This window comes from Montipora capricornis, chromosome 2 (assembly GCF_036669925.1).
Source record: "Montipora capricornis isolate CH-2021 chromosome 2, ASM3666992v2, whole genome shotgun sequence".
NCBI lineage: Eukaryota > Metazoa > Cnidaria > Anthozoa > Scleractinia > Acroporidae > Montipora > Montipora capricornis.
The window spans coordinates 3062164-3089663 of record NC_090884.1 but is presented as its reverse complement, the minus strand read 5'-3'; the positions used below and the strand labels follow the sequence as shown (position 1 = coordinate 3089663).

Here is a 27500-nt window from a genome sequence, read left to right as displayed (position 1 = left end):
TTTAAATTGCTTTTCTTATGTAAATGATGTTGTTGTAATGCTAAAAAGTTTCTATTTACAAAAAAAAAAGCAGTGAGGTCTGTATGACAAAGCAAGGTCAACTCAATTAGCCTCACTTTTATTCAAAGGCCTGGTAACAGAGCACAGAACTGTAGAAATATTGATGGTCTAGTGTGTCACAGTCGCTAGCCTGTTGGATTGAGTACAAGTGTTTTCTTGGCAACATGCATTGAGCCCTTCTCCTTATATATCCAATATTATAAAAAGTGGAAGAGGACATGAATTTTTACGCTTGTGTTGGTCAAAAATTCTCTCCACATTTTACAGCACTTGATCAAAAAGGTTAAAGAATCCATGGACATCAGGTTCAGGTGTTCCCACAAAGTAGGACAGAGTTCTTGGTGACAGTCTTATCTGTGTAGCTGAATGATTGAAAAGACTTCACAAACTAATGATATTATTATTTTTTTGTTGTTATGGTTAACAGCTTCTGTTGCTGTAAAAGTGAACAGGTTGAAGAGACTTAAAAGCTCAAAAGTAAAAGCTGGAGTGGAAAATAGTAGAGATTCAGTAAATGGAGGTCAAGATGTCTTTAAAAATTCCCCAGTGGAGGACAGTCAAAGACAGTTTCATTTATCTGTTGTAAATAGTTCTGTGACTGAAGAAAAGACAGATTCCACTTCCACATCATCATTTTACAAGAGTAATTACACATATTCAGACAATGAAAATTTGAAAACGCCAGTTTATAACTCAAACTTGGAAACATCTGGGAAGAGTAGTTTAGTGAATGAAGAACTTCCTTGTGTCCATGTGGTTTCTACTGAAAGCTCTGCAAACAAAACAAATCGTTCATCTGTTCCGGGAATGGTGGAACAAAGTGCAACAAATTACAGAATTTCAGCCACATCTGAAGACTCTCAACAGACATCTAATCACCAGTTGGTAGAGATAGAAGATGCGAGAGAAGCTTGTGTAAGTAGTGTAAAACAATTAACTAGTCTCAGCTAGCTTTGACTGGCTATACCTAAAAGTGTTGTAACATTTATGCCACGGTCAGATTAAGTATGAGTACCAGTATATCTTTCCTTTCAAGCAAGTTACGTCCATAGAACTTAAGTCCTGATTTCTTAATACAATGCAATACAAATACATACTTAAACACGGAACGCTGGAATGCTTTACATGAAACAGTATGAAAAGTAGTGTTTTTTTTTCCTGCATGTACAGATTTCCTTATACAGTTTATCTGTTCAGCTTTAAGTTTATTCTTGAAATTCAGTCTCTTTGATCTGGTATACTTGACTAGAATTTCCCTGATTGACAGGTGAATAGCCAAACTGATGGCTTGAGCGAGCTGTGGCTTTGCTCAAGCCTTAAATTTCCATGCTATTGATAATAACATAAATTATCTAACAATATGCTGTAGGTAAAATCTTTTCCATAAATATAAGATGAGTAATATATTATGCAGTCAGAAATTCACCATCCAATTCGACTTTCAAGTCTCATTGCTGTAGTACCAGAAACCCATAAGGGTTGAAATGTGTAACGGCCCCTTGTGTGCTGGGAAACAAGCTTCTGAATATTCAATTTGCTAAGTATCATATTTGGAACAACAAGAGAGAAGCATTCAACCAATCAGTTTGCAAGAACACCGTGACGCAATACCACCAATGGTCTTGCGCGAAATTAACTGGAGCGAGGGGTTTCCAAATATGGTACTTAGCACTGAATGTTCGGAAGTTGTGAACGTGCGTTACACGTTTCAACCCTTAGGGGTTTCTGGTAGTTCCTAATAGAGAAAATATTATACTGGAGGTAAAATCCAGTCTCAGGGACAAACCTTTTATTACATTGAGCAAATTCAGTCAGTGGATGATCCAAGTCCATATGTTATAACTGCTAGTCTATCCAAGCTGGCATATATTGGCTTTTGTACTTTTTGAGTGAACTTTGCACATACATGTATCTGCCATTCCTCTTGCATTTGGTATTGTTATCAAGGCTTGTCTGCCCACATATAGGTAGCAAAGGTATGTTAAGTGTTACAAACTAATTCTAAAAAATCCCATTTGTTTAAGTTGGATGACGATAGTACTCCCATTGACTTAAGCTGGCCATCAAGATGGAAAGACAGATTAGCTTACATTGTTAGAGCACCTATCCTGTTTCTTATGTACTTCACAGCACAGGACATCAGGAAAGCCGTGAGTGAAATTATGTATTTTGTGTAAAGGTTTATTCAATGAATTCAGTTGTTTGGAGATTATAATAATAGTAATAATAATAGTAATAATGATGATGATGATGATGATGATGATAACAAGGATATAAAGTGAGAGTAATACCAGTGATTATAGGATGCTGTGGTGGAGGAATGAGAGAATAATAATAATAATAATGATAATAATAATAATAATAATAACAATAATAATAATTTAATAATTCATGCTTGTTTTCCTGACAATCAACCATACAAAGAACTCTTTTAATAGCTTTAATCCAAGTCTTTTTTGCCAGCCATTTAATAGCATATTATTTTTGTCCAATCACCTGATTGTTGTATGATGTAATTGTATTTGATAGAATGTTGTCCAATACACTCAATCTAAGTCAGATCATGCGGCGTGTGGACTTGATCCGATGGAATTGTGTCTACCCATCAATCTGAGTTGACCCCTCTCTCCAAAAGTCAGTCCATGTTACGGGAAGTAGACTTGTGAGAGACTGAAAAATTCAGCAAGAAAGGTGAATAGGGAGGGTAGAAAATGTCAGCGGATCGACTCAGTCCATTCGACTTGAGTAAGGTTGTCAATCTGAGTTGATCCAACTTGGATCGCTGGGTTGACTCAAGTTGATTGGGTGAAGTTGATCCATTGAGATTTTCTGCCCTCCCTATGTGTTTGTTATCTTTCTCACTTGCGACCTGACTTCCGGTGAGATGGATCGACATTCGTAAGGAGGACGTGCGACCTGACTTCCGGTGAATCGACCCGTATTAGCCAAGACGGATCAACTCCACCCTACTCAGATTGTGTAGGATGTAGACGATCCAACTCAGATCACGTGTATTGGACATGGATGTTTTGATATTGCAGTTAGTTTTTTAATCATATTATGTAATTAAATCTTGCAACTGCAACATATGTAAATTTAATAATGGGATCTTCTCCTTTTTCTTCTACAGTTTTACATTTTTAGTTCTGCTAAAAGTCAATCGTTTTCTCCCGACATTTCTTTATTTCCTTCTCCTACAAATGCCTATTTCTTTAACCAAAACCTGGTGTTTTTTCTTCTGCAGGGAAAACGACACTTGTATCCTTGGACTTTCACATGGTCTATGATTTGGATAGTTGCGTTTTCATATTTGATGGTGTGGTGGGCCAAGGAAGTTGGCAAAACTTTGAATATACCAACAGAGGTAATTACTTGGTTTATAGTCATTATTATAATATTATTGAGGTTAACAACTGCATTGCTAGTTGGAGGTTGGGTGCTGGAGACATCCTGGAGCTTCCACTACTGGCAGCCAGCTCCAAAATGGAGACTGCACCCATGGCTGGCAAAACCTGACAACCCAGCCATGAGTCCCCATGGAGCAGAGTAGACAGTCACCTGTCACAATGATTAACAGTGGAAAGTAGAGAGGGAGGGAGGGAGGGGAAAAAGGGGCTGAACAATCTGCAAGGCAGCAATTCATGTAAGCCATGTGAATTTCACATACTTCTAAGAACCCATTTCAAAGAGGGCTCAGATAAACAGTTTTTAAGTCTAAGCATGCACCCAGTAAACGGTTAGCTTTCAACAACTGTGTGACTCGCATGTTGACTTGCATGGCTCGGATGACTTGCCTTGCATGACTTGCTCGCTGGTTCGCACACTGTCCTCACTCTGGGAAAAACCACTAAATGCTCCACATGAAATGCTCCTTCCTGCTACACCAGTAAATAAGCTCTACAACCACACACTGCATTGCAAATAAACTACGGACAGCAACTGACTGCATCCGCTCCTATTTGTTAGCTCTGTTAACTTGCATCATTAAATTTATATGTTTAAACTTAAAACAAATCCTTAATAATTAACTTTTGTCTTTGACAGGGATTTAAAGGATTATTTTTTTATGCTAATTTTAACCCACGGCCCAGTGATTTGTCCATCTTGTCATTGCATTTTGGAAGCCATGGTTTTTTCCCTTTCATGTTTGCATTTTAGTTTAGGTCACAGGGAAGGGCTCAATAACAGTACTTACATGTATGTACACCCATGTAGCAAGTCTCTTTCCTGTTAACTGGCTATTTGCAGCAGGTCTGGGTACAACCTCCTTCTTGAGATGGGTCTAAACCATAGGTCACCAGTTGCAAGTCTGTGCTACAGATAAATAAACAACAACAATTTAATTGTTTCCTAGCCCTAGGCCTAATAACTCAAGTTGGTTATCAGTGGAGCGGGGAATTCTACCTTCCTATTTGTAACAATATCATTGTAATCAGTGATTGTGATTGCTATGATTAATTTTCACAGAATTATAATAATAATGATGATGATGATGATAATGGCCGTGATAATAATTATTATGACTAATTGGGTAGACTGTAAAAATAATCAAATCAACACAACATTAATATTATTTACATCAAATCAAATCAAATGATGGTTTTTGCACAAATGCAACAGCAGCTTTTAAGTATGCTAAAACCAGGGCTCGAAATTAACGAAAAATTCCAGTCGCATTTTGCGATGATACGAAAATTTAGTCGCAGTTTCGCAAATTTTAGTCGCAAAATCGCCGCCCTGCATTATGTTGTCAGCGGTTTAGAAAAAAAATATGAGCCCGCAATATTTGTGTGTAAAGAAACCACTGAAAATGGTGAATGATCGAAGGAATGGAGCTGTGCACGTAACATCGCAGCTAAATTACTCCACAATAATATGCTATCTTCAGAGAAAATTCACAGTAAGAAGCAAAACAATTTTGTCATTTATTAAAATTTATTTTAGCAAAGTAGCAGCAAAGTGGCAACTGCTAACCCTTTGGTTTCGAAAGAGCGAAGGTGACAACAAGTCCCAAATTTGCGGCTTCTCCAAATATTTTAGTCGCAAAGGGAAAAATTTAGTCGCAAATGCGACTGTATTGGTCGCAATTTCGAGCCCTGAAAACCATGTCAATTTTATTATGAAAAGATGGCTGCATTATCTAGTTTGGAAGGATTTTTGTTGCTGCAAAGATGCTTGTAAGCCCTCCTGAGTTACCTCATTTGTATCACTTTCATCAATGTCATTAATTCCTTCAGTTTTCAATCAACGTTTACTTAGCTTTTTCCTTTGTGCTGTTTAAGCCTAGAATTGTGTCTATACTTGTTGGTGTATGCTAGCATGTTAAAGTTTCAACTGAGAGTTTACAAATTATTGATCATGTGAGAAACGTTTGCAAGTGGCCTTAACTGTATTTATTTGAAAAAAAAAACAGCACTATATGACTTGTACATTTTGTAGGTTATGGGTCTCACATTTTTAGCAGCTGGAACAAGTATACCTGACCTCATAACCAGTGTTTTAGTTGCAAGGAAAGGCTTTGGTGACATGGCAGTGTCCAGCTCAATTGGCAGCAATATGTTTGATGTCACTGTAGGGTATGTTATTTTTTATTAATTTTCTTTTAAGTGCTGGTAACAAAAGCCAATATCTGCTGCAAAAATTTGATTAAACAAGAAAAGCAGGAGTGTCAGGAAATTGTACTGGTGGTGGTGTCGATCGGTATGGATTATAGAGAACTAAAGCAACAACAATGGCTCAGCTCTGAAAACATTATTGTACAAAACAAAAACTTCCAGTTATTGAAATAACTTTGTGATTATTCCAAGTCATTCAGCACAGAAACTTTTCAAGAATAAAATTAAAATGAACATTGTGTATGTTTGGAGAGAAAATTTGACAATTTATTTATTTATCGTTGGATGCTCATGTTCCACATGTAACCAGAAATTTGATTATTTGGTGGCAGCGTTTGGACAAGAATAGTGAGGAAATTTATCAATGTAAAACACGCATGGGTCCTGAGAGTGAGACTTTAGAAAATTTTACTCGTCAATTGAGGTCCCTTCAGGGATGAAAGTGTTAAATCTATTGTTTTGTGGTGTTCTTATAGCAGTCGTCATCATCCTAGCTTACCTGGTAAGTTCTTTTAATGGCAATGAAGAGGGTGATAGTTACGTCTATAATGGTCAAGATGACTTAAGTACGGGTACTTTCGCTGATTAGGCGATGGTTTGGTGTAGGTGACATGGATGTTGTCCAGGACAGTAACAGTACCTGCGGCAGCAACTGGGATGATGACTTCAACAGTTATGACCACATTGATGTTAGTTACACTTACCGACAACTTCAAGCTTGTATCCTGTACATTTGGAGCAACTTAAAACTCTCCTCCAGTAATTTTATCGGTAGCTTGATAATATCAAATGAATCAAATCATTTATCAATTTCTTTACTTTGTAGACTGCCCCTTCCTTGGTTGATATACAGTGCAATCAATCATGGATCGGCTAAGCAAGTGAGCAACAATGGTCTGTTCTGTTCTGTCGCATTACTCTTCATTATGCTGATAGCCGTTGTCGTCATCATTGCAAGCAGTAAATGGAAGATGTCCAGGCTGCTTGGAGCCATCATGTTTCTGTTGTATGTTGTGTTCCTCTTGATCTCCTTATTGTTGCAGTATGGCGAAATTGAATGCCCCTCATTTTAATCCTGCTGGTAGGTTTCATTCATGGTAAAATGAAAAATTATCAACAGGGATAATGAGATGAAGTAGATTGATGCCTATAATCCAGGCCTGGTCTCAAGGTTTAGAATGCAGAAACTGCACTTCAAATTATGTCACACTGTAATTGGGCAATGTCAAAACACTAACCTCAAGTACTAACCAAGTGCAAGGGCCGTACTGGAGAATATTGGCTACCTCCGTGACAGCCAAACATAACAATTATATTCCCTTCCTTCCTAATTATTATCATTATCATTATTATTATTTTATTTATTTCTTTCTTTCTTTCTTTCTTTATTCTTTTTTTGTGTGAACTTATAATGTAAGACTCCTTAGATGCAACTCGTTAATGTAAAAAATATTGTATCTTTATGTAAATTTGTCAATTTGTTAATTTATTACTATTAATTTAATTTTAATCTGTACTATCTATTTTGCCAGTTAACTTCTATACATTACGTATATATATTTTTTTCCTTTAACCCCTTGACGTCCAAACCGGCCGAAACCGGCCAGACTTAGTATTTTACTCTATCTAACGCCAGATGATTTTACTCGTCAATGGGAAATCCCTGGAAGTTAATGGGTTAATCTAATTCCTGTGGTAGTGTCCATCTCAAAAGCATTTGCTACTATGGCCACTACGCACTTTTCCACTTTTTCTCACTCAAGTATAATTAGTTGTTTCCTTCTTTCTTTTACTTGTTATGTCCATTATTTATTTTCTGAAAAATAGTGCATGATAATAACAATAAATCTTGAGGTTGTCGCCAATATTTCCCAGTACGTTCCCAAGTAAGGGATAAACGTTATTTCCATCAGCTAATTTTGAATGCTAACCTTTTACATGTAAAACTGAATTCCGCTTGCTACAAGAATAATAAATTTATTATTATAATTGTACTTTTGAGATGAAAAATTAAATTCTTCGGAAAACGTTTGTCTTTCGCTTAACTTGAATTTCCCAGGAAAGAGGAAAAATATGGAAACAGACTGTTTCCATGGTAATGATTCGTACTGTCAAAATACCAGCCAATCAGAGGATTCCATTTAGTCTGAGAATTGCTTGCCATATACCGTAATAAAAAATATAATGACCATTTCGAAAAAGACCTGGGAAAAGAGCTCCTTAAGTTTAGTTTTAAAGTTTTCATCCCATTGTTTTAATTTTTGGTGTGAAGCTTCGAGCATAATTTTTTTCTCTGAAGCTTTTAGTACAGTTGCCTCAGTGATCATTGGTTGGAATGTGCAGGGAAGAAATCTTATGGCGCGTTCGATTGACCCTATTCCGGAATAAGAACACGTGAAGTGATGATTTAAAACAGTATGTCTGGCGTTTTGAAGCAACAAGGATGATAAAGATATGTTAAAAATAGCATGTTAGCAAGTGTTTGACAAGTTTCATGTGAATCTCCGTAAAATCGAAGGATTTCTAACTTTTATTCCATGTATTCCTATTCCAGAATATGGTCAATCGAACACACCCTTAGGCTTCGTATTATATTTTCTAAGTGTTCTATTACCCTATTTAAAGTTTAAAAGATAATTTGTTATCTTTTGAAGAACCCAAGGAATTTTAGAAGATTTCTTTGGACACCAAAAATTTTAATCATGTGAAATGTTATTTTTTTCTTGCAGCTGTCACAACAGAAATGCTTTTATAATGGATTTACACTGAAGCATGTATGATAGGAAAAAACAAGGCCAAACAGGAGTCACATGATATTAATTCTTCTGTAAGATTACTTGAGTGAAATTTACTTTTAGACTTCTGTCTTGTAACAAGATAGCATGAAAAATAGTTTGTATTGTTTCCATTTTTGCAAAAATTCACATATAAATGATATTTAAATTCAGAAGAGATATCTCACAGAGGGATGTAGATTTTGTCACTGACACGCATGTTTATTTAGACATTTATTTATGATTTACACCAACATCTTTGGTAAGAATCTATTAAATTCCTGCAACCTTTAAGAATGAAGACAAAGAAATGAAAGGAGGTGAAAATAGTTTTCAATTTGTCACAATAATTTATTTTTTGCTGTTGCCTTAGATATTGGTGGACTTCCTTCAAAAAGTAGAGGTTTTACTGTACTCTCAGTAATATCACACCAGATAAAATATCCTAAGTATGAAAGGTCACTTGCAACAGTAGTTTTTTGCATGTACACTCCTTGTCATTGACACCTGTTGGTCTGTACACATAAATTTGGCGGTGCTGAATCAGTACTCAGCATCAGTTGTACATGATTTGTCATTGTTTACCAGCACTTCCAACTCCAGCCTTATTTGCAGGGTCTTTTGTGGCTTCTTTCACGAGAAACAAGTTTGTTTGTTCTTTGTCCCCTAGCAATATCTTTTGTCATAGTAAGGAAGCCTCCAAACGTTTTGCTAAATGCAATTTGATGTATTAAAATACAATGTATGAAACACACAATAAAATTTCACCAATGTCATCCTTACCAGCATTAAGCCAGAATCATCACCATCACTGTAATCAATAATTAGTTTCCCACATTGTCATCATAGTTGTTTTTCAGTTATTGTAGGCATGGTTTTCAACTTCATCATCAACCTGACAGAATCTGTAACCCACAGGATAAACCTTTCCTTTGAAGCATGTGCAAAAGCATGCCTTCATTAACTATCCCCTTAATTTCACATCAATAATATTAATGTTGTCAATTTGGCTACCAGTAGGTTTTTTAACATTAATTCATTCTTGTTTCAGACAAAGTTTTGTAAAAAGGAAAGTGATTATGTAATATACCAATATTTATTGATCAACTTAGAGAGGTGAAGGTGGCATTTTTGGCATAACAATTTTCACGATTTGTTACATAGTGTGTATAAACAAGAAAAGACATGTTTTGTAAAGTTGCATTCAAACTATTTAAATTATCACAATATGATCATGTTAGAATTCAAGCTTGCAGTAATCATTGCTTGTTGCTATCTTGCACAAGTTTTGTACAGAAATATGTTATCTTCAAATTCCTATGAACGTCATGATCACATTAGTAAGCAATATTTCTTAGTGGTCTTCTGGACTTAATTGTGCATTTAAGATTGGGTGGATTACATCGATAATTTGGACTTGCCAAGCCAACTCACACTTTGAATGATTCATTCAACTAATTTTCTTGTTGTGCACCTTGACTAAAACTCCGTCATCCTGAAAATACAGCATGTGGCAATAATTCTGCAAGCTTTGAGTATAAATATGGACGATGATTCATCATTATTTAAGACTTAAATTTGATGGAATACGTTCTAGAAGACTTCAATAAATAACTGAATCATTTAACACCAAAACAATGTTATTGATGTCCCCAGGCCGAGTTACCAAGTACCAATAATTGGAGTTGAGACACGTTGTTACTGTATTATGTGGATTGCTGCTTATTAATTTTGCTTTTCTAGCTTTGTAAGTGGTTCACTCAATCTCTGTTATCAGCTCATACTGCATGACCTAATAAAATTTAATTATGGAAACTGATTGCATAAAGTCTTGCCAAGCTTGACTGATTGGCTTTAATTTCCGATTGTCCATGCATTCAGAGTTAACAAATTATTAGTGAAACAATAATTATTCCATTTGCACTTGCTGGATACGTGACTTGTTATAGTCAACTCCGCATAACAAGCCTTGTTGGCTACTTACTATCTCGTATGCAATGAGGGCTCACAATAATTACTGTCAATTACCTGAGATGAGGAAATTGTTGTCCAATCCAGTCTTGGGTCCTATTTCTCGAGCTACTTGCACTGCTACCACACAAAAGCAAAAGCATTGCACACCTTGCTAGCATGCAATCCACAAGTAATAGGGGAGAGGAGGGTATGGACTAAAGATCAATGAGCTAGAAAACATAATTTCATTTGTAGCAATGTTATATTTTAATTTGCTGCTTATGATGCATCTATATACAATAATATCGGATATTATGGAAATATTTTCCATTGCTATAAATTATCAATAAAATTCTTACCGATGATCACTCTCAACAACACACAGTACAATCAGGATCTTTCACACAGCAAAAATTATCTTATTAGACATTAAAAAAGTTTAGTGTCTCAGGGTGGAAAATGTAAACCCTCCTATTGTTGTTTTTTTCTTTTATGTAAATCAACAATTACCTTTTTGATATGTTATATACATGTAAATAAAAAACTCTTCATGAAACTTAATGAAACCAAAACACCATCAGCTACCCTTCTGGGAAATTTTCTACAAATCAGCTTATCTGTTGTGAAATGAACAATGTACTTGTTCATTTTGTTTTAGAGCCTGCATGTTTTTGTACATAATAATAATTATTATCAGACAGGCCTGAATATACAAAAACTCACAAACAATCCTGATAACTCATCAAGGCCACATCTCTTTTTTTCACAAATGTGGTAAAGTGTGAAAGACTGCTAACGATTTTAAAACCAAACTTTGAAAATCTAAGTTGATTCAATTAAGCTGCTCAAACCAGTTTCAACAATAATTATTATTGAAAGAAACGTTCTTAATAGAAGGTTTGACACTATAACACTTTATCACTTAACAGCAGTGTTACGGTACCATATCAAACACCAATTATTGCTGAAAAAGATTTGGTCATTTTTGTGACATAAAAAGTTACCATGGCAATAGGAAAGCCCTGCAAAAATCATATCTCAAACACGAACTTGGTGACCCCCTTTTTTTAATTTCTGAAATGTAATCAGCATGCCAGAATGAAAGTTTCTGCAAAGTTTAAAAAAAAATCTGTGGAGCAGATTCGGAGCCACCTTAACAAATTGAAAATTTAAGGTTGCTCTAAATCTGCTCCACAGAATTTCTTCAAACTCGGCAGAGTTTTTCATCTTCCCCTGCGGATCACTTTTGTGCAATAAAAAAATTGGGGTCACTAAGTTCGTTTTTCAGATATGAGCAACTACAGCCAAAATATAAGGTGTTTTTGCAAGGCTTACCTGTTTCCATGGTAACTTGTTACGTTACAAAAATGACTGCATCTTGTTCAGCAATAATTGATGTTTCAGATGGTACCATAACATTGCTTTTGCATGATTTACTGTTGTAGTGTCAATCCTTCTAATACATTAACAAAGTCTCTTGAAAGTGTTGAAACCGGGTAGAGCCACCTTAACTGGACTCTTGAGTAATGCAAATTAACTGGTTGTCCTGAAGTCTTGATTCTCAAAGAAAAATGTTTTAAACAATTGGATTTTTTGACAACTGTTACTATCTTTTTGAAAGACTTGGGACTGTGTCAAATTATCAGGGGCACCCAACGAGAATGTAGTTCAAAACCACTTAACATAGCATTGTTAAACGTATTTTAGTATTTAAACTAAATATCGATATAGCCATATTTTTATCCCCTAAAAATTTTTCATCTGTTCGGATTTCCTAGCTGAAAGTCTAGTGATCTGAAAATTATAGGGATCAAAACTTACCTTTTCGAAAAATTCAGCCAGAAAAAAGGCTCCTGAAAAATTATAGGTGACCTTTTTAGGATAAAAATTCATTTAAAATGGGCAATTATACCAATTTTCAGATGTTCGAAAATCCTAGGACAGGAAGGCAAGCAAGAAATTTTACAACAAATGTTTGGAAAATTCTAGATCTCAAATCGTCTTCCAAACAGATATTTTCCGAAAATTGACGTTGGGTGGCCCTGAATTATTTTAATCCTACTTTCGGCAAATAATAATGCTACAGATGAAAAAATAGCAATTTACAAATCCTCCCCAAAACTTTAATAAGGATATCTCATCCTGCAAAGGTCTTTTGATATCTTCTCTTTTGCACCACGGGAATGTTTCATGTACAAGCTTAAGTACAAAGCTACGCTTTTTAACACCTTCTGTTGAAAAACCTGTAAATTGTGATGAGGAAGGTTGTTTTTTTCCCCCAGAAAACCAACCTCTCACAGGGTATGCTAAATCAGCAAACACCAATATATGAACAGAAAAACAACATATAAAAAAGCACTACTTCTGCCAAGGCAAAACTCTCTGCCCCTGAGTTTATCAAGACCACATGTATCTGTCCATACTAATATTTTCATCTAGTCCATCTTTTCTCGAGGTAATGATTTTGAAAGTAGGATTGCTTCTAGTGGGATGTGTGAACATCCTTGTCAATTTATTTAGAAAATAAAAGAAAATGTTAGTTACAGATAAACCACTTTCAGCAGTTATTAAGTGATCATTCCACTAATCACTTGTAAAGGACTTTTGTTTTCATGTTATTAAGGACAGTGCCTACTATTGTCATTGCGCATACGTTCTGCGCATCTCGAGATACTCAGATTTCCTATCGGTGATGCTTACTAATACAGGGATATTTTTGCGCAGTTTAAAACTATCCGGAGAAAGTAGATCTTAGTAAGTGTCCTTGGTATCCAAAAAGAAAATTGGGGGTAACCATGCATTTTTGAGAGATAATTAAGCTTCAATTTGAGAAAGAACGCCATACATTGCTTTGTATTATAAAGCTTTTTACAAATATTATCCATCAATTATTATCTTTGAAAAATGCGTGGTTACCCCCAATTTTCTTTTTGGATTTCAATGACACTTGTTAATATCTACAATTTCCCGCATAATCACACACTGGGGAAAAAAAATCTTTAATTAGTAGGCACCATCCTTAACATAAATAAATTAGGTAAATCTTCTCTTCTCTTTTCTTCTCTGTCAGAAAGCAAAACTTCAAATCTTGCTAGAATTTCTTCAATCAGCTGGTGTCTAACCCAGGAGCCCTTCCTTCCAGGCAAGCAGCCAATCTTGTTCTAAGTGAATTCATTTCATCAATTTTCATTGTCAGTTCTTGCTGAAGCTCATTCAGTTGCTTTACACGAGTTTCGTCTAAGGCTGCTTCTTTTACCTTTGACAAAAGCTCTTGAATTTGCATCTGCATTCTTTCACTTTCCAACTGAAGAGTCTAAACCAAACAAGCACATGGTTTGAACAATATTCAAAACAACAAGGAAAATATTTGGTCCTGTGAGGGTACTAAAAGTCTGAAAAATTATTTTTTTCCCACTATTGCTTGTAATCTCTTAATCGGACTGGCTAATTTGCTGTGGTCGATAAGAGTCTAGACAATGTAGCTTGTGTCACGCAATAATATTGTAATAGCCAATCAGGAATGTCCATTTTGGGGAAAAAACCAATCAGATTGCGAAAACGTGATAGACAATGCTTGCTCTTTCTATGTGTCACAAGCTCTGAAATAAACACTTTCTTTTGTTTTGAATATTGTGGTAAAAAACAAATTGAAGGAGGTTCAGCGTTGTCTGTACTCTTGTCAACAATGATATTCGTCATCGCAGTGGTCACTTCACATATATGAAGTAAGTTCTACACTTAGATTTACTTCGTTTAACAGAGGTAACAAGGTTACAGACTGAGGTACATGTAACAAGTGAAGGCAACATTCTAGAGACAATTTGTGAAGGCTTAAATGATGCACTACCCAACAAGAATGTGACTGGAACATTTGTAACTTAGTAGCCAGGCATTACATCAGATGCGAAGATGGAAAACTGGACACTGGAAGCAGCCTTTCTTTAAAATTAAAACATTCAAATACTTGAAATGTTCTGCAATCATATTACATTGTATGGATTGAAGCAATTTATTTTTGGAAGGAAAGTTGGCTTAAAAGTATTGATGAAAACTGCACAACCATGTCATCCTACCTGATTCTTATTACTAAGTTCAGCATTAGTCTGCCTCAAAAAAGTATTGTCCTGGAAAAAAAAGACTTGTCAACACAGCAAGCAACAGAGCAGAGTATGGGAGACCAGGGCTAAGTCAACTAAAAGGAATGAAAAGGTTTGTGAATCTCAGGGAATAATTAAAACAGCACTCAAACAATGGAATTTTGCTCTTCTTAACCACAGCTGCTGTATTGGCCATGTTGGAGTTGACTTCCTTGCCCCAGACTTTCCCTTAAACAATTAAATACCACCGTCATATTCCAAACATTATTATGGAAAGCGAAACTACTGTCAAGAACACTTTGGGCTTCATCACTATTTAGGAATCCATTGCTTAATTTAAAGCAATCTAACCAAGCTGAACAGAGCGGTTCTCAGAACATTAAATAAAAAGCAAAAGCATTTAGACTGCAGAACAAGACACCCTATGTTTAGTGCACGGTTAAGGTCATGAGTTTGAAGTTTGCCTTAAACCATAGCTGGACCAAAGACCAGCAAATGGATTTACTGAGCATTGGATGGGTGATGTTAGGCCACTGTCCTGGGGATGTATCAATCTGTTCCACCTCTCTTTCACCCTTTAGAAATATCTTATATCTAGGGAAATTTTAATGAACTTAAACTACTTGACCAGAGCAATTACCTCATCCTTTTGTCGTATCATGCTCTCAAGTTGAATCACACGTCCATCCAAAGTTAACTTCTCTTGCTGAAGAGCATTGTATCTGTCACTACCTTGATCCAATGATTCACCATCTTGGACCTTACAAAAGAAACGGAAAAAAAATGACACTGCATGACAAGAACATGACCACCAGTGTTACTATCTTGCATGTAAGAAAACCTCCAGTTCTATTCTTAGGGCGCGTTCGATTGACCCAATTCCAGAATAAGAATACGTGGAGTGATGATTTAAAACGGTATGTCTGGCTTTTTGAAGCAACACAGGATAATAAAGATATGTTTAAAATAGCATTTTAGCCGGTGTTTGACAGTTTTAATTGAATCTCCTTATAAACGAAGGATTTCTAACTTCTATTCCATGTATTCTTATTCCTATATTCGGGCCATCGAACGCACCCTTAATTAAAGGTGACAATACGATAAAGGAAAAAAATCCTCCTTTTCTTCAAATTTCACAAGTGTACTCTCTTACATGTAACACCACACTCGCAAAACTTAAACTTAAACTTTGATAATAAAAAGCAGTTTGAAGATAGTTAATTTAAAAAACAAAGTTTGGATTTTACATTCCACCAGAATTCTCATTCAAAATGACCAGCTGGAAAAGCTGGACTGAGAAAATTTTCATACTTAACCCATTGACACCCGGCAGTCAGACTTACATGTAACAGATTTCATTCTGTCTAATGCCAGACGATTTTACTCGTCAAGTGGGGATGTCCCAAAGTGGTATTATGATCAAAAAACACCTGCCTGGCAAAAAAATTTGAGCTTTGATTTTAATCCAAAGACTGTTTACTTTGAGTGTAAGTGTTGGATGTCATGGTCTGCCATTACTCAAGTTCAAAACTGACTGACCGACTGGAGGGTTGAACTTAAAATGTCAGCGTGTAAACACAGTTTATTACTTATGCAAAACATGACTTTAAAAAGCTGAAAGCCCGGAGCTCACGTGCTGCATATTAATTTAGTCACATACAAGTGCATTGCATTTTTAAAAGGTCTTAAACTAGTAGGTCTTTGACGTCATTTTCTCCTCGATCCAGCTCTGTCAAGATTTTACTGTTACTAATGGTGGACCATTGAATTGGAAAATTCCAGTTAAAATAAGGAAGTCTCTTTTTTAATTAAGCCTTCAAACTTGGGTCACTTGGTGTTTAGTTAAGGTGATTCCCTAGCATTGCACTGCACATCCTGTTCTGCGCATAACACAGCATAGGGCATGTTCGTATTCAGGCATGGCAAAGAGGCTTTCTGGTCAAATTTCACGGCTCAGTTATGTTTTATTTGCCTCACAAGTCTCAACGGATACTTCTAAACAAAACAATGTTTAAATTTAATCATAAAGACTCGTAGCCATGTGTGAATATTCAATTTGATATATCGAATGTGGCCAAAAACATTTCAAAATGGCGAACTTTCATGCGGGAAAGCTCGCTAGAAAGAAGAATGGCTGTTTTAAGAGCACAGCAGTAAAGAGCAAAACGGGAAACTTTTTAGACTCTTGTAAAACAAAAAGTCGTGTGATAGCCTTGATGATGCTAAATTGTCATGTCCGTCCAAGAATGAAAGTGAAACCATGCTATGACCTGCTTTCAGGGAGATGTGTTGTCGAGGGGTTAAGCTTGGTTTGCTTTTTGTTTCCTCCTAAACGAGGTTGGTGACGTATCTTTTTTTTTGGCAAAATTTTATTATCTTACTCCTCCTCTTTGTGCTGTAAAAGAATTTAAAAAAATTTCCATCAGAAAAAAAAGTTACAGGGAAAAAACGTATTCGTAGATCAGGCACCCGAGGAATATTTGTAGTCAGTGCCTTTTCAACACGTGTGCCTGTGCCATAAAACAAACATTAAATTATTCCTTTTCAACAATACAATACACCTGTTTTGTTATTTCAAGAATTACGTCAAAACTGTGCTTCCTGTTCTTGCAAAACGTAGCGTGAACCGATGGAACAAACTTGTCCTTGATAGATGAAGTCGCAATGACTTAATGAGTAACTTGAGCAAGTTATATCTCCCAAACAAGCTTGGTGACCTATTTTTTTTTAATTGCATATTTCAAGTCACCATAATGTAGCAAGATACGTTTAAAAAAAATCTTATAACTTATATTACTAAGGAATCACCTTAACATAGTTTTGAAATCCAAAGAAGGATTTGATTTTCTGTACCACTTGAACTATGGAAAACCTGTGTACAAGAATCTAATACACTTGATTTCGTGTAGGAAATAATTTTCTCCTTGTATCACATTTTTTGGGATTTTGCAGTTATAAATGACAGATGATTGCGATATCTCACCTGTCAAAGTCATTGGTTTATATATGTACTTAACTTTCAAAACTCAAAGGAAAAAGAAAATAATAATATTATTATTATTTTGTTTTAATTTGTTACCTTTTTCCTGAGTTTAACATTTTCCTCTTTGTAGGCATTCAGCTGTTTCTTCCACTCCTCCACATTTGTTGTGCTCTCCTGCAAGGCTGCTGTTAATCTGGCATTGTTGTTTTTTAGTGTCTGCAGTTCTGTCTCCCATTTTTTAGCATTGGCTGAGCTGTTTATGGTTCAAAAATGAGAAAAGTACATTGCAATACAATCTTCAGTCATTAAAATTTACGAAGTTTATATACTACTACTACTACTACTACTACTACTACTACTAATAATAATAATAATAATAATACTAATAATACTAATAATAATAATAATAATTATTATTATTATTATTATTATTATTAACAATCATTGTCACTGTGCCTGTTCTTTATCCTTGTAGTAAAAGGGACAATTTCCTGTTTTTGCGCATGCCCAAGCATTGGAACTAGCAGTAGTAAATTTTACCGCTTCTTACTGAACCATATGATGTTCGTCACAGAGAGAATTAAAGCAAATAAACTGGATGACTAAAGCCCAAAATTGGTTGAAGATACTGCAGGTTTACACAGAAAATATTGAACTCAGTTTTGACAATCAAATTTATTGTACGGCTGAACATTTTATACTACACACAATTTGTCGCAACACACGAGTTACCTAAATTTGACATGCAGTAGGTTCATAACACAAAGGAAATGATTGCAAAAGGAAGTCCAACGAGTAATATTGTTTCTGTTTCCTACGTCAGTGCTTTCGATTGTGTCAATAACAATGGAATTGAAATCAATGCCCAGGCTGATGTGGCAGTTTGCCCATGCACAGCAGATCAAGTCATGAAACCCCCCCTTTAAACAAAGATTGACCAGGGTGTTCACTGAGCATTGGTAATTGCAGCATTCCCCAGCTACTATGTGAAATTGTCTGATAAATTTTCTCCTAGTGGTTATTATACAGTCATGTATATAATCTCAATGAAAATCCTGGTTGACAGACAAAACCTCTTCCCACATATTTATCTTTAAATTATTTATGTAAAATAGAGCGAGTTTCAATTGAGTGTCGTAAAACCAAAACCAAAGTAATTACTTTGGCCAATCAAAAAGGACAGAGACAATCCAGTAAACCAATCAAAACTCGAAGTAATTACACGCAGCCGACACAAAGCGCGGGAAAACGTGCACGCACGAGCCACGATTGGTTTTGGTTTTACTTCTGATTGGTTGAAAAAATGGCGCGAAAACTTTGAACCAATCTCTGATTGAAGTAATTATAAACCAAAGTAATTATCTAATTACTTTCGACACTCAATTGAAAACCGCTCTATAAAAAATTTGCAATGTTTATTATAACAGATTTACCTTTGAGCTAAAGCCATTTTTAGTCTATCATTTTCATATTTCAGCTGTGATTCTATGTTTCCAATGACCTTGTGGCTGCTAATCCCTGAAGTATCTTTTGTCTCTTCCTGGAAAATAACCAATCATATGCAAATAATTGAACATGTAAATATATAAAAGGCCTTTAACTTTGCAAAACTGTGTATACCTTGTTAGACAGATTGAGTTAGGTTGAGGAACAATAACTAACTTTGGTTGTGTGTCAGTGATATCTCGGCATCGGTCGGGTTAGTGTCTTATACGTACTGTATTTATAACAATAGTGTTTGTACCAACACGGTTGTTTCAGCTCAACATGTTTTTACTGTCGGCCAATGCATCAGTGGCGTGTCCACGATGTGTCAACCAATGCATTGGCGGGCATATCGGTTGGATCGGATTCATTACTATCGCCAAGTTTTCTTAGTACAAGACTGAGTTACATTCAAACAATCTGACCTGTGCATGTGAACCTTAAAATAATAAGATGGTGGACAAAGAAAAAATATTTCCCAAAATTTCTTGTACTACTCAAGTATCGATATTTGCCCCTCACTTGGAAATGGGTTTTTCCTGTCCTGTTCATTTTCAGTCCAAGGCTAAGGTACATGGAATCTGTGAGAAATTTTCAAGGCTGGCTTCATATTGCATAATGAATCTCTTTGGTCTTTTTTGGTACTGATCTTGGGCTAATATTCTATAAGTGTAGCCCCCTGAAATATTTTGGTTGATAAAATGTCCCAACATCCTGGCAATTTCCTAAAATTTAACACACTGCCAGAAAAGGTGTCGCATTTGTTTTTAAGTTATCATTCTTAATTAATGAAGGCAAATAACAGTTCCCTACACAACATATTGTATCTTAGCAGATACAAGTAAAAGATGTTAACACAACATGAAAAGACAAAAACAACATTTACAATGTAGGCAAATGAGAAATGCAAAAAAAGCAATAAGATCAATGAAACAAAACGTTTTTGTACAATGAATCCTACTTAAAGTAATAAAATACAAAATTTTCAAATGGAGAAATATTATTTTAGTGTTGAAAATTAAATTCATAAACAGTTGTAAAAACTAAAAAATGACACACATAAAAGGTATAATGACATAAAATTGCATGTACCAGGAAAGACATTGACAATTGACGAGATGCTGGTAGAGAAATTCTTGTCTCTGCTTTAGCCATGTTTCAACTTTCTTTATTTGTAGAGGGATGGAATCATTAAAAATATTGAACTGTATAATTTGACAGAACAAAACTTATTGAAGCAGAGACATTTGAATATTCAATCAAGTGAAATACAGAACTGAAAGAAAGCTATAAATAAAAATATTGGTACTTTATCAGTGATAAATGAAAGTATCTTTTGTTAAATACATGTACTTCAACAAATCAGTCACACCTCACATGATCAGAAACATGCTGCAATACATGAAAACCTTTTTCATGAAAAAAATGAAAGTTATGAGGCAATGAATGACCTTTATTTTCAATGAAGAAATAAATATGATTATTCTTATCAAAAATACTGTAACTTTTTCTGGCAAAACGCACGGAATTGACGTTTCGGATGTACTGGTGACAGCCTTCATCTGAATGAAATGTTAATTTCAATTTCACGCATTTCAACTGAAAAAGTTACAGTGTTTTTCAATAGGACTAAAAGTGGAAGCCTCAAGGATAAACTATTATTGCTCTAAAAGCAATTTTGTCAAACCTTTTTTGCACTAAACCTGTAGTTACTACAAAAACTATTTAATCAAAATTGATGGGAAATAATTTCAAGATGAAATTTTCAATGCTTTGTGAAGATCTAATTTGCTGTCTAAATTGCTTAAGGGGGACAAAATTAACTAGATTTTTAAGGTATCAGAAGTTAAAAATGATTTATATCTTGGGTATAAAAAAATTCATTGCAATGTTTTCAAAATGCCTTAGTTTATAATATAGTTTTGATATACAAGTCATATAATGCACACTCTGATTGGTTAAAACAGTACTGATGCGCGGCTCACAACACTTGTGGGATTTGGAAAATAAAGTTTTCCAAAAATTGTAGCCAAATATGTGAGGAAATAAGAAGTTCTTCATTGTATTTTTTAACAAATAAAGAAGCCTTGCCTGTGATATGTTTTGCTGTAAAGCACTTAGGAAGTGGATAGAGCACTTAAAGTATTAAACATTCTCAACATTTCTAACATATTACCTCTATTTAAGGTAATACTGTTGTTTTTCGATAAATTGTCTAGTTTAAGTGTTAAAGTGCTAAGTGCTATGACCAAAACATGTCGACATAAGAGTCAACTAAAGTTAAGCCCCTTTGAATGGGGTTAGTACTTGAATGGAGGACTGCTGTGAAGTTCCAGTGATCACAATAGCAATTTTTTAAAAAAAACTTGATTTCATTTATTTTGTTTGGCCGTCGAAGGCTATTTTCTTATCTTCTCTCTACGTTGGAACGACTGAACAAACTGGTTGACTGAAGTATTTGTTCTATGCAAAATAATGTTCACAGTGGAACACACAAGAACACAGCAAGGTCTAGAAATAACATACTAGAAAATTCTTCTACCTTTAAAACTTGCTGTTCTCAAAGAAAACGCATCTGTCCACTTTACCAAATACTTTCAAATGTGAGGTTTAATACTGTCAATCATCGCAGGTGGAAAGGAGTCCAAACTAAATGTTTGCTATCATCATAATAACAGAACTCCGCCACCATGGCCGAGTGCTCTAGTGTGCTCTCAGAAAGCTGGGAAAAGTGTGGGCCGCAAGGGGGTTTAAAAACACTGAAGGACATAAAATTGGATTCACCCGATTGGAGCTTAATTCAATATCGGTGGGGTATGCACATTTGTGACTACCAATAAGCAAAAAAGGACATTCGACTGGTTTTAAGACGTGGTATGCCTACAGCATCCCACGTAATGTTCATTCCACGTAATGTTCATGAAAGGATGCCCTGTGTGGTTCTTCTACCGTGACGTTACATACTCATCAAGGGCTGTTGGCTTAAATCTCGAGTGACTTTTCTTCTTCTGCTTCTTCTTCATTACACAAGACTTTTTTGAAGTCACAGTCCAATAGAACTACAACAAGCTACTCCAGCTGAATAGCAGAAAGGCGATATTGAGCCAAGTATGCTAAAAATTAATGGCCTCTTCATGTTATTGCAATTAATTTTTGTGTTTGACTTTCAACAATTCTTTGACAAAAAAGGGATGATTTGAAAGCAAAAACCATCAGTTACGATGTTTATGTAATAAGTTCTCCATTTACCTGATTGGAGCTTAGTACATGTACAAGTCAAGTATATAAATTACTTAAGAAACGGTCCAGATAAGAACGATAGCAACAACGGCAACGAACATGTTGGAATTCAATTGGTATGCAAAAAGGTGATAACTTTTCTATTGTCTGTACTTCCTGCTGATTGGCTTAAACAGCAAAAGTTAACAAAACTTCATAAAAGCGGTATTATATTCATCCTTACTTTCCAACCATCTTCCATCTTTCATCTGGTCTCAGTTTAAATGAATTCCACAGAAATCGTATGTGGGGAACATGTAAAATTGTAAACGTTTCTTGGCTTTTGTTTTCAACTCTTGTGATTGGTCAAAATCTTTTAACACAAAAAAACACCCTTTCAAAGTGGGCTGTAAATGAATTTTATTGCCTTAACGGCTTTCCTGCAGGTTTATGCATTCTCTGTGTAAAAATGATAACATTCCTATGTGGGGAAAGCCCCGTTGCCGCATAACAAAGGAAATTGCTATCCACCTTACACAGATCATTACTTAAAGCGCTACTATGATAAAAAAATCACTTAAATTACACATTTATCTTTCTGGTAATCTCTCCCCATTTTCCAAAGTTTACCCGTAGTTGTAGTTCACTGTAACTGGACAATTTGTGTTAACTGTTTGTGCATCCCATGAATATGCCCTTGTAAGTGTCTTGTTACTTCGGTATGTTTGGCAACTGATCAGGGCACACTGACTAAGGGCACTGGCCTCGGTTGTTCAAAACGTGGATAATACTATCCACCGGATAAATCATTATCCAGCAGATAAACAATAGCACCAATTGAGTATTCCAGTAGATAGCGTTCTAACCAGTGGATAACGCTATCCACCCATCGAACAACTGAGGCCCGATCAATACAAACAAGTACTTCATGCTACATACATTGTTGGCCCAAGAATGTTTCTGGTGGGCCAACGCTTAATGATGTTGCCCATGAAGTTGCAAAAGACCTAAGAATTCCCATCATTGTTGCCAGGCCCTGCAATGCATCATGAAAAGGCTTTGTATCTGCATTGCTTTCCCCATGAAGAGTGAACAATATACAATTGAAACCATGACATCATTAAGACATCTGAACTAATGGACCACTAACTAACACGGTCATGCATGTACATGATCACTGAACAAATGAGTGTCAGGTGTGCTTTGGTGTGGAAATATCATTGGAAGATACATGGTGTATTTTGTCATTTAGTAAAACCTTCAGGGTTAGGATAAGGGTTAGCATTAGGGTTAGGTTAGGGTAATTGTATAATTACTGAACGTTTTATACCTTGTTTTAAAAAATTTGAAACAAACGAAAAAGAGACACCAAGTACCTACCATATCATTGGAAAATCACTTCAAGACATAATGCATTTTAAATACTGGAAAAATTTGAAAGTAACGACAGCATAAACTCAAAACTGAAAACGGAATCGTTTTATGGTATGGGTTTTGCTTGTACAGAGAAAAGTAGCAGCAGTAGAGACATTACTAAAAAAGCCAATGCTGACAGGGTAAACCATACACATGTACAACAGAATTGCATATGTTAAGAGATTTTGTCAGTGCAAATGTCTGCACACAGTGTACACGTCTCCCATTCACTGCATGTCTTACCTCCCCACTACTTGCAGAAGAATTACTTTTCAATGATGATGATTTGTGACCAATGAAGGGTGTGCCCTGGGGAGACTCTGTCACTCCATTCACTGCTCCACTTGATGTGCCATTACTGCTCACTGCCGCATTAGAGCCTGTTCCTGTTGGTGACGATGCACCACTTGCAGTGCTGCCTGGTGTTGAGCGAGTTGCCCCTTTAGCTTCCTTGAATTGCTCGGCAAACTAGGAAAGACAAAGTTTACAAATCTAAAAACATGTGCATTGAGTTCATATTGATATTATTGTAGTTAAGAAAATCACTTGAGGAGTAACAAAAACACCCCTGAAACTTTCAGGGTGGAATGGGATTTGAACTCATGACCTCTGTAATACTTGTGTGGTACTCTACCGACTGAGCCGTCAAGGCAGCTGGGAATTAGCCATTTTGTACACAGTAACCATGAGTTTACATTTTTTACCCCTTCCAGTCTGTTCTGTATAAGAGAAAGCGGGGAGCTTGACTGGTTAAGCCCGCCGCACACAAAGAGGAAAGAGCTGAGCAAACTGTCTCGCGAGGCGGTTTGCTGAGCAGTTTCCTCATGTGTGTCGGGAAGTTTGGGTGAAAAATTTGCCTTCCGAGGCTGTGAGGATAAAATCAAACGTTCGATATTTTTGGCCTCGTGCGGCAAATTCCTCACGGTGTGCGGCCATCGTGAGAATCGAGCTGAGCTTGGTCAATCAAGTATCCAATAAAATACATGGCATTCTCATGCGGCATCATTGGCGTTGGAATTTCTTCCTCCGACCCCATCTTGAACCACTGAAGTCACGTGAGAATAGCATGTATTTTATTGGATGCTTGATTGACTGAGCGCCGATCAATTCGCACGATGGCCGCACACCGTGAGGAATTTGCCTCGCAAGGCCAAAAATATCAAACATATTTGATTTTATCCTCACGGCCTCACGAGGCGAATTTCTCACCAAAATTTCCCTGCATACATGAGGGAATGACTGAGCAAACCTCTTCACAAGGCAGTTTGCTCAGCTCTTTCCCCACCGTGTGCAGCGGGCTTTAAACTCCAGACATGTCCCAGGAAGTTGAAAGGTAAGCCGAAGACAAGTTTTAGTGATCATAACCCATAATCCATAAGGGTTATTCAAGAAGCAAAAAATGGCAAAGTTATTGTTAGAAATTTGTCTAACACAGTTAAGACCCTGTTTGGAAACACCAAATGATAAGAAACTGAGTATTTTTATCTGTCTGGTGTCAAATGATTAAGGTTACTGATGCTTTTTAATTCGCAGTTGTTGAGAAAAGTATGTACTGGTAACAAAAAATTAAGTTGACATGGACTGTAAAATTTAAAACATTAGATTTTTGAAACCTTAATAACAAGCAAGAGATAAATACAAAAAGGGCAATGATTAAATTAAGCAATTGTGTCACACTTATGATCTCTATTCTGGAAAGGCCCACAACAAAGTGGAATCCACTTTGATCTGTTATTTGGAAAATCTGTGGTGATGTAACTCATTGATCCATTTTCTTAGGCAATGACTCAGTGATGAAGCTGTCCGTGACACAAAAAAAGTTAGTTATGTTAACCTTATATTTAAAAATACAAACCTTATTTAATTCAGCCTCTGATGGAAATCCCAGTCCAAAAACAGTATTAGCCCTGGCATCAGACCACTGGCCAAACTTCTGTGAGGTTTTGGTAAATGTCATGTTTGGTAAGATAGTGCTGTTGATAATGGCCTGAAGGGAGAAAGGGGTGAAAATTGAGAAGAACATTGAAATATTTATTGTTATCAGCCATAATCTAAGATGAAAAGTGCAAAGCCAATTTTTAACATGCTTTTGCATTCACAAGATTGTACAAAAATACAAAACCAGTTTGGAGATTTCTTGCAGAGAGCCAGCTTTAATCTTAGAAGCACTCAAATTAAAAGGCAAACTAGAAATAATTGTTCAGAGGAAATAACTTTGTTTGTTTACTGAATGTTTTACATAATGAGGTATGTAGACAATTTCCTCTACAATTGTACATGAATTGCTAAAGCATTAAGTTAATTCAATGATCATCTTTAAGCAAAAAAAAAAGGATACCAAAAAAAAAAGAGGGAAACGAACATCACATTTATGCTGAATCTGTTAAAACCAAAGAAATTATTAAACCACTGCCATTGTATTAAAGCTTACAGTGGATTCAAAAGATACTATTCAGTGCACCTTCACAAAAGAAAAAATTCTACCATTTACATAGATTTGAAAAATAGTCGAAAGCTCTGGAAATAATGAATTTGATTTAAAAATTAAATTTAATTTGATTAAAATTAAAAATTAAAATTTAATTTAAAAATCGCACTTGGTAGGATACATTCAAGATTGTTGGGTAAACATTAGTTTTGACATGCTTCAACAAACACAAACTATTAAATTTTTCTCGGTTGTTAAAAGCCTGTAATTCAAAAAACAAAGCGGCGTTTTAAAAATTCAACGCGTTTAATCTGTAGGGGAACAAAAAAAGAGAGGAAATCCGAAAGCGCCGGGAAGTTTTTTTGGTGTCAATATCATATTGATGGTGAGCAAGTATAGTACTATGACAGTACAGTGATTTTTTTCTAAACCGACGAAGAAGCAACGAATAATTTGCAAATTTTGGGTAAAAGATGTGCAGTGGTTTAAAACTGACAGTTTTGTGTTTTTTATAGTCCAAATGCTAGTTCGAAAAATAGCGGGAGACAAATGAAAACATGCGCTAATTGCAAAACGATTTCTAAAAATAGGGACTGGCCATAACAAGAAAAACGAACTTGATATTGGTTGCTTTAAGATCTAAGGCTTCTTTTCGAAAAAGTCGATAAAAGACTTGTCGTTGAACATAACGTCAGCACGATAAACGAGGATAAAACTTTTCCTTACTCTGCAGAAAACGGGACTTGCACGTTTGACATATTCTTATCCAAGTTGTAGCTGAGTACAATGCAAAATGATTGATGATGACACCACGACAGCTCTTCCAAAACAGCACCCTGAAATACACCATTTCCTTACCTTTGAACCATCAACGGATATAATTCGGTGCGTTTCCTTGTTCGGATCATAATAAAATGAAACGGTGACGGCTTGTTTGGAACAAGGAAGCCAGCTTTTCTTGGTAGCAGGGTCTATCTGAAAGACGTGCGCCCGTGTCGAGAAAACCGGCTGTTCCCTGCCGAGGAATACATTAATCAGTTATTAAATCTGGTCTCATTACAATTATACTCACAGCTCGTCGATAGAGAGCTTTACCCCATAGATAAATTTGTTATTTCTGTACAAGGAAAAATCATCCGTTTGAAACCAAGTTGACTCAGAGATGCAAATCGCCAAACCTTGACTAGGTAACCTCGCCGACAAATCGCGTATCAGTTTTCAATGTTTTTTAATCTGAAAGAATCAGAGAAAATTTCAGCTGAACAAGTCCCAAATATGGCAACATTAGCCTTTGCAATTATTCCAAACTCATTTTAGTTTGCACTTTTCTTGAGACTTAACTTGAAGTCTACTGTACAAGTGCCATATAGAAGATCAAATACCAAAGTTCGCCGTGACAATGGAGAGAGGATATTTATCTACAAATCTAGTCTACGCTCAAAATCCTGCAATCTTATAGCCATGCGTGCG

The 27500-nt window shown here is 35.8% G+C and overlaps 2 protein-coding genes across 5 annotated transcripts in view; one reads left to right on the top strand and one right to left on the bottom strand.

The window, feature by feature from the left end:
- Positions 1-10084, top strand: part of LOC138038455 (sodium/potassium/calcium exchanger 2-like) — a 33658-nt gene extending 23574 nt beyond the window's left edge. For all 3 annotated transcript variants that reach the window (XM_068884321.1, XM_068884323.1, XM_068884322.1), the window contains exons 4-9: positions 488-975; positions 2085-2210; positions 3305-3424; positions 5500-5636; positions 6502-6756; positions 8405-10084. In XM_068884321.1, the coding sequence (XP_068740422.1) occupies positions 488-975; positions 2085-2210; positions 3305-3424; positions 5500-5636; positions 6502-6748 (1118 nt within the window). In that variant the 3' untranslated portion in view covers positions 6749-6756; positions 8405-10084. The remainder of the gene's footprint in view (positions 1-487; positions 976-2084; positions 2211-3304; positions 3425-5499; positions 5637-6501; positions 6757-8404) is intronic.
- Positions 10085-10645: 561 nt separating this feature from the next.
- Positions 10646-27500, bottom strand: part of LOC138038456 (homer protein homolog 2-like) — an 18133-nt gene continuing 1278 nt past the window's right edge. Inside the window, exons 1-9 of one of the 2 annotated variants that reach the window (XM_068884325.1) lie at positions 27126-27271; positions 26889-27045; positions 25458-25589; positions 23846-24070; positions 18916-19022; positions 17579-17735; positions 15140-15259; positions 14476-14526; positions 10646-13715 (exon numbers count right to left, since the gene is read on the bottom strand). In XM_068884325.1, coding sequence (XP_068740426.1) covers positions 13509-13715; positions 14476-14526; positions 15140-15259; positions 17579-17735; positions 18916-19022; positions 23846-24070; positions 25458-25589; positions 26889-27045; positions 27126-27166 — 1197 coding nt within the window. In that variant the 5' untranslated portion in view covers positions 27167-27271 and the 3' untranslated portion in view covers positions 10646-13508. Of the gene's footprint in view, positions 13716-14475; positions 14527-15139; positions 15260-17578; positions 17736-18915; positions 19023-23845; positions 24071-25457; positions 25590-26888; positions 27046-27125; positions 27272-27500 lie in introns of those variants that run through there. The other variant, XM_068884324.1, reaches the window with a different exon arrangement.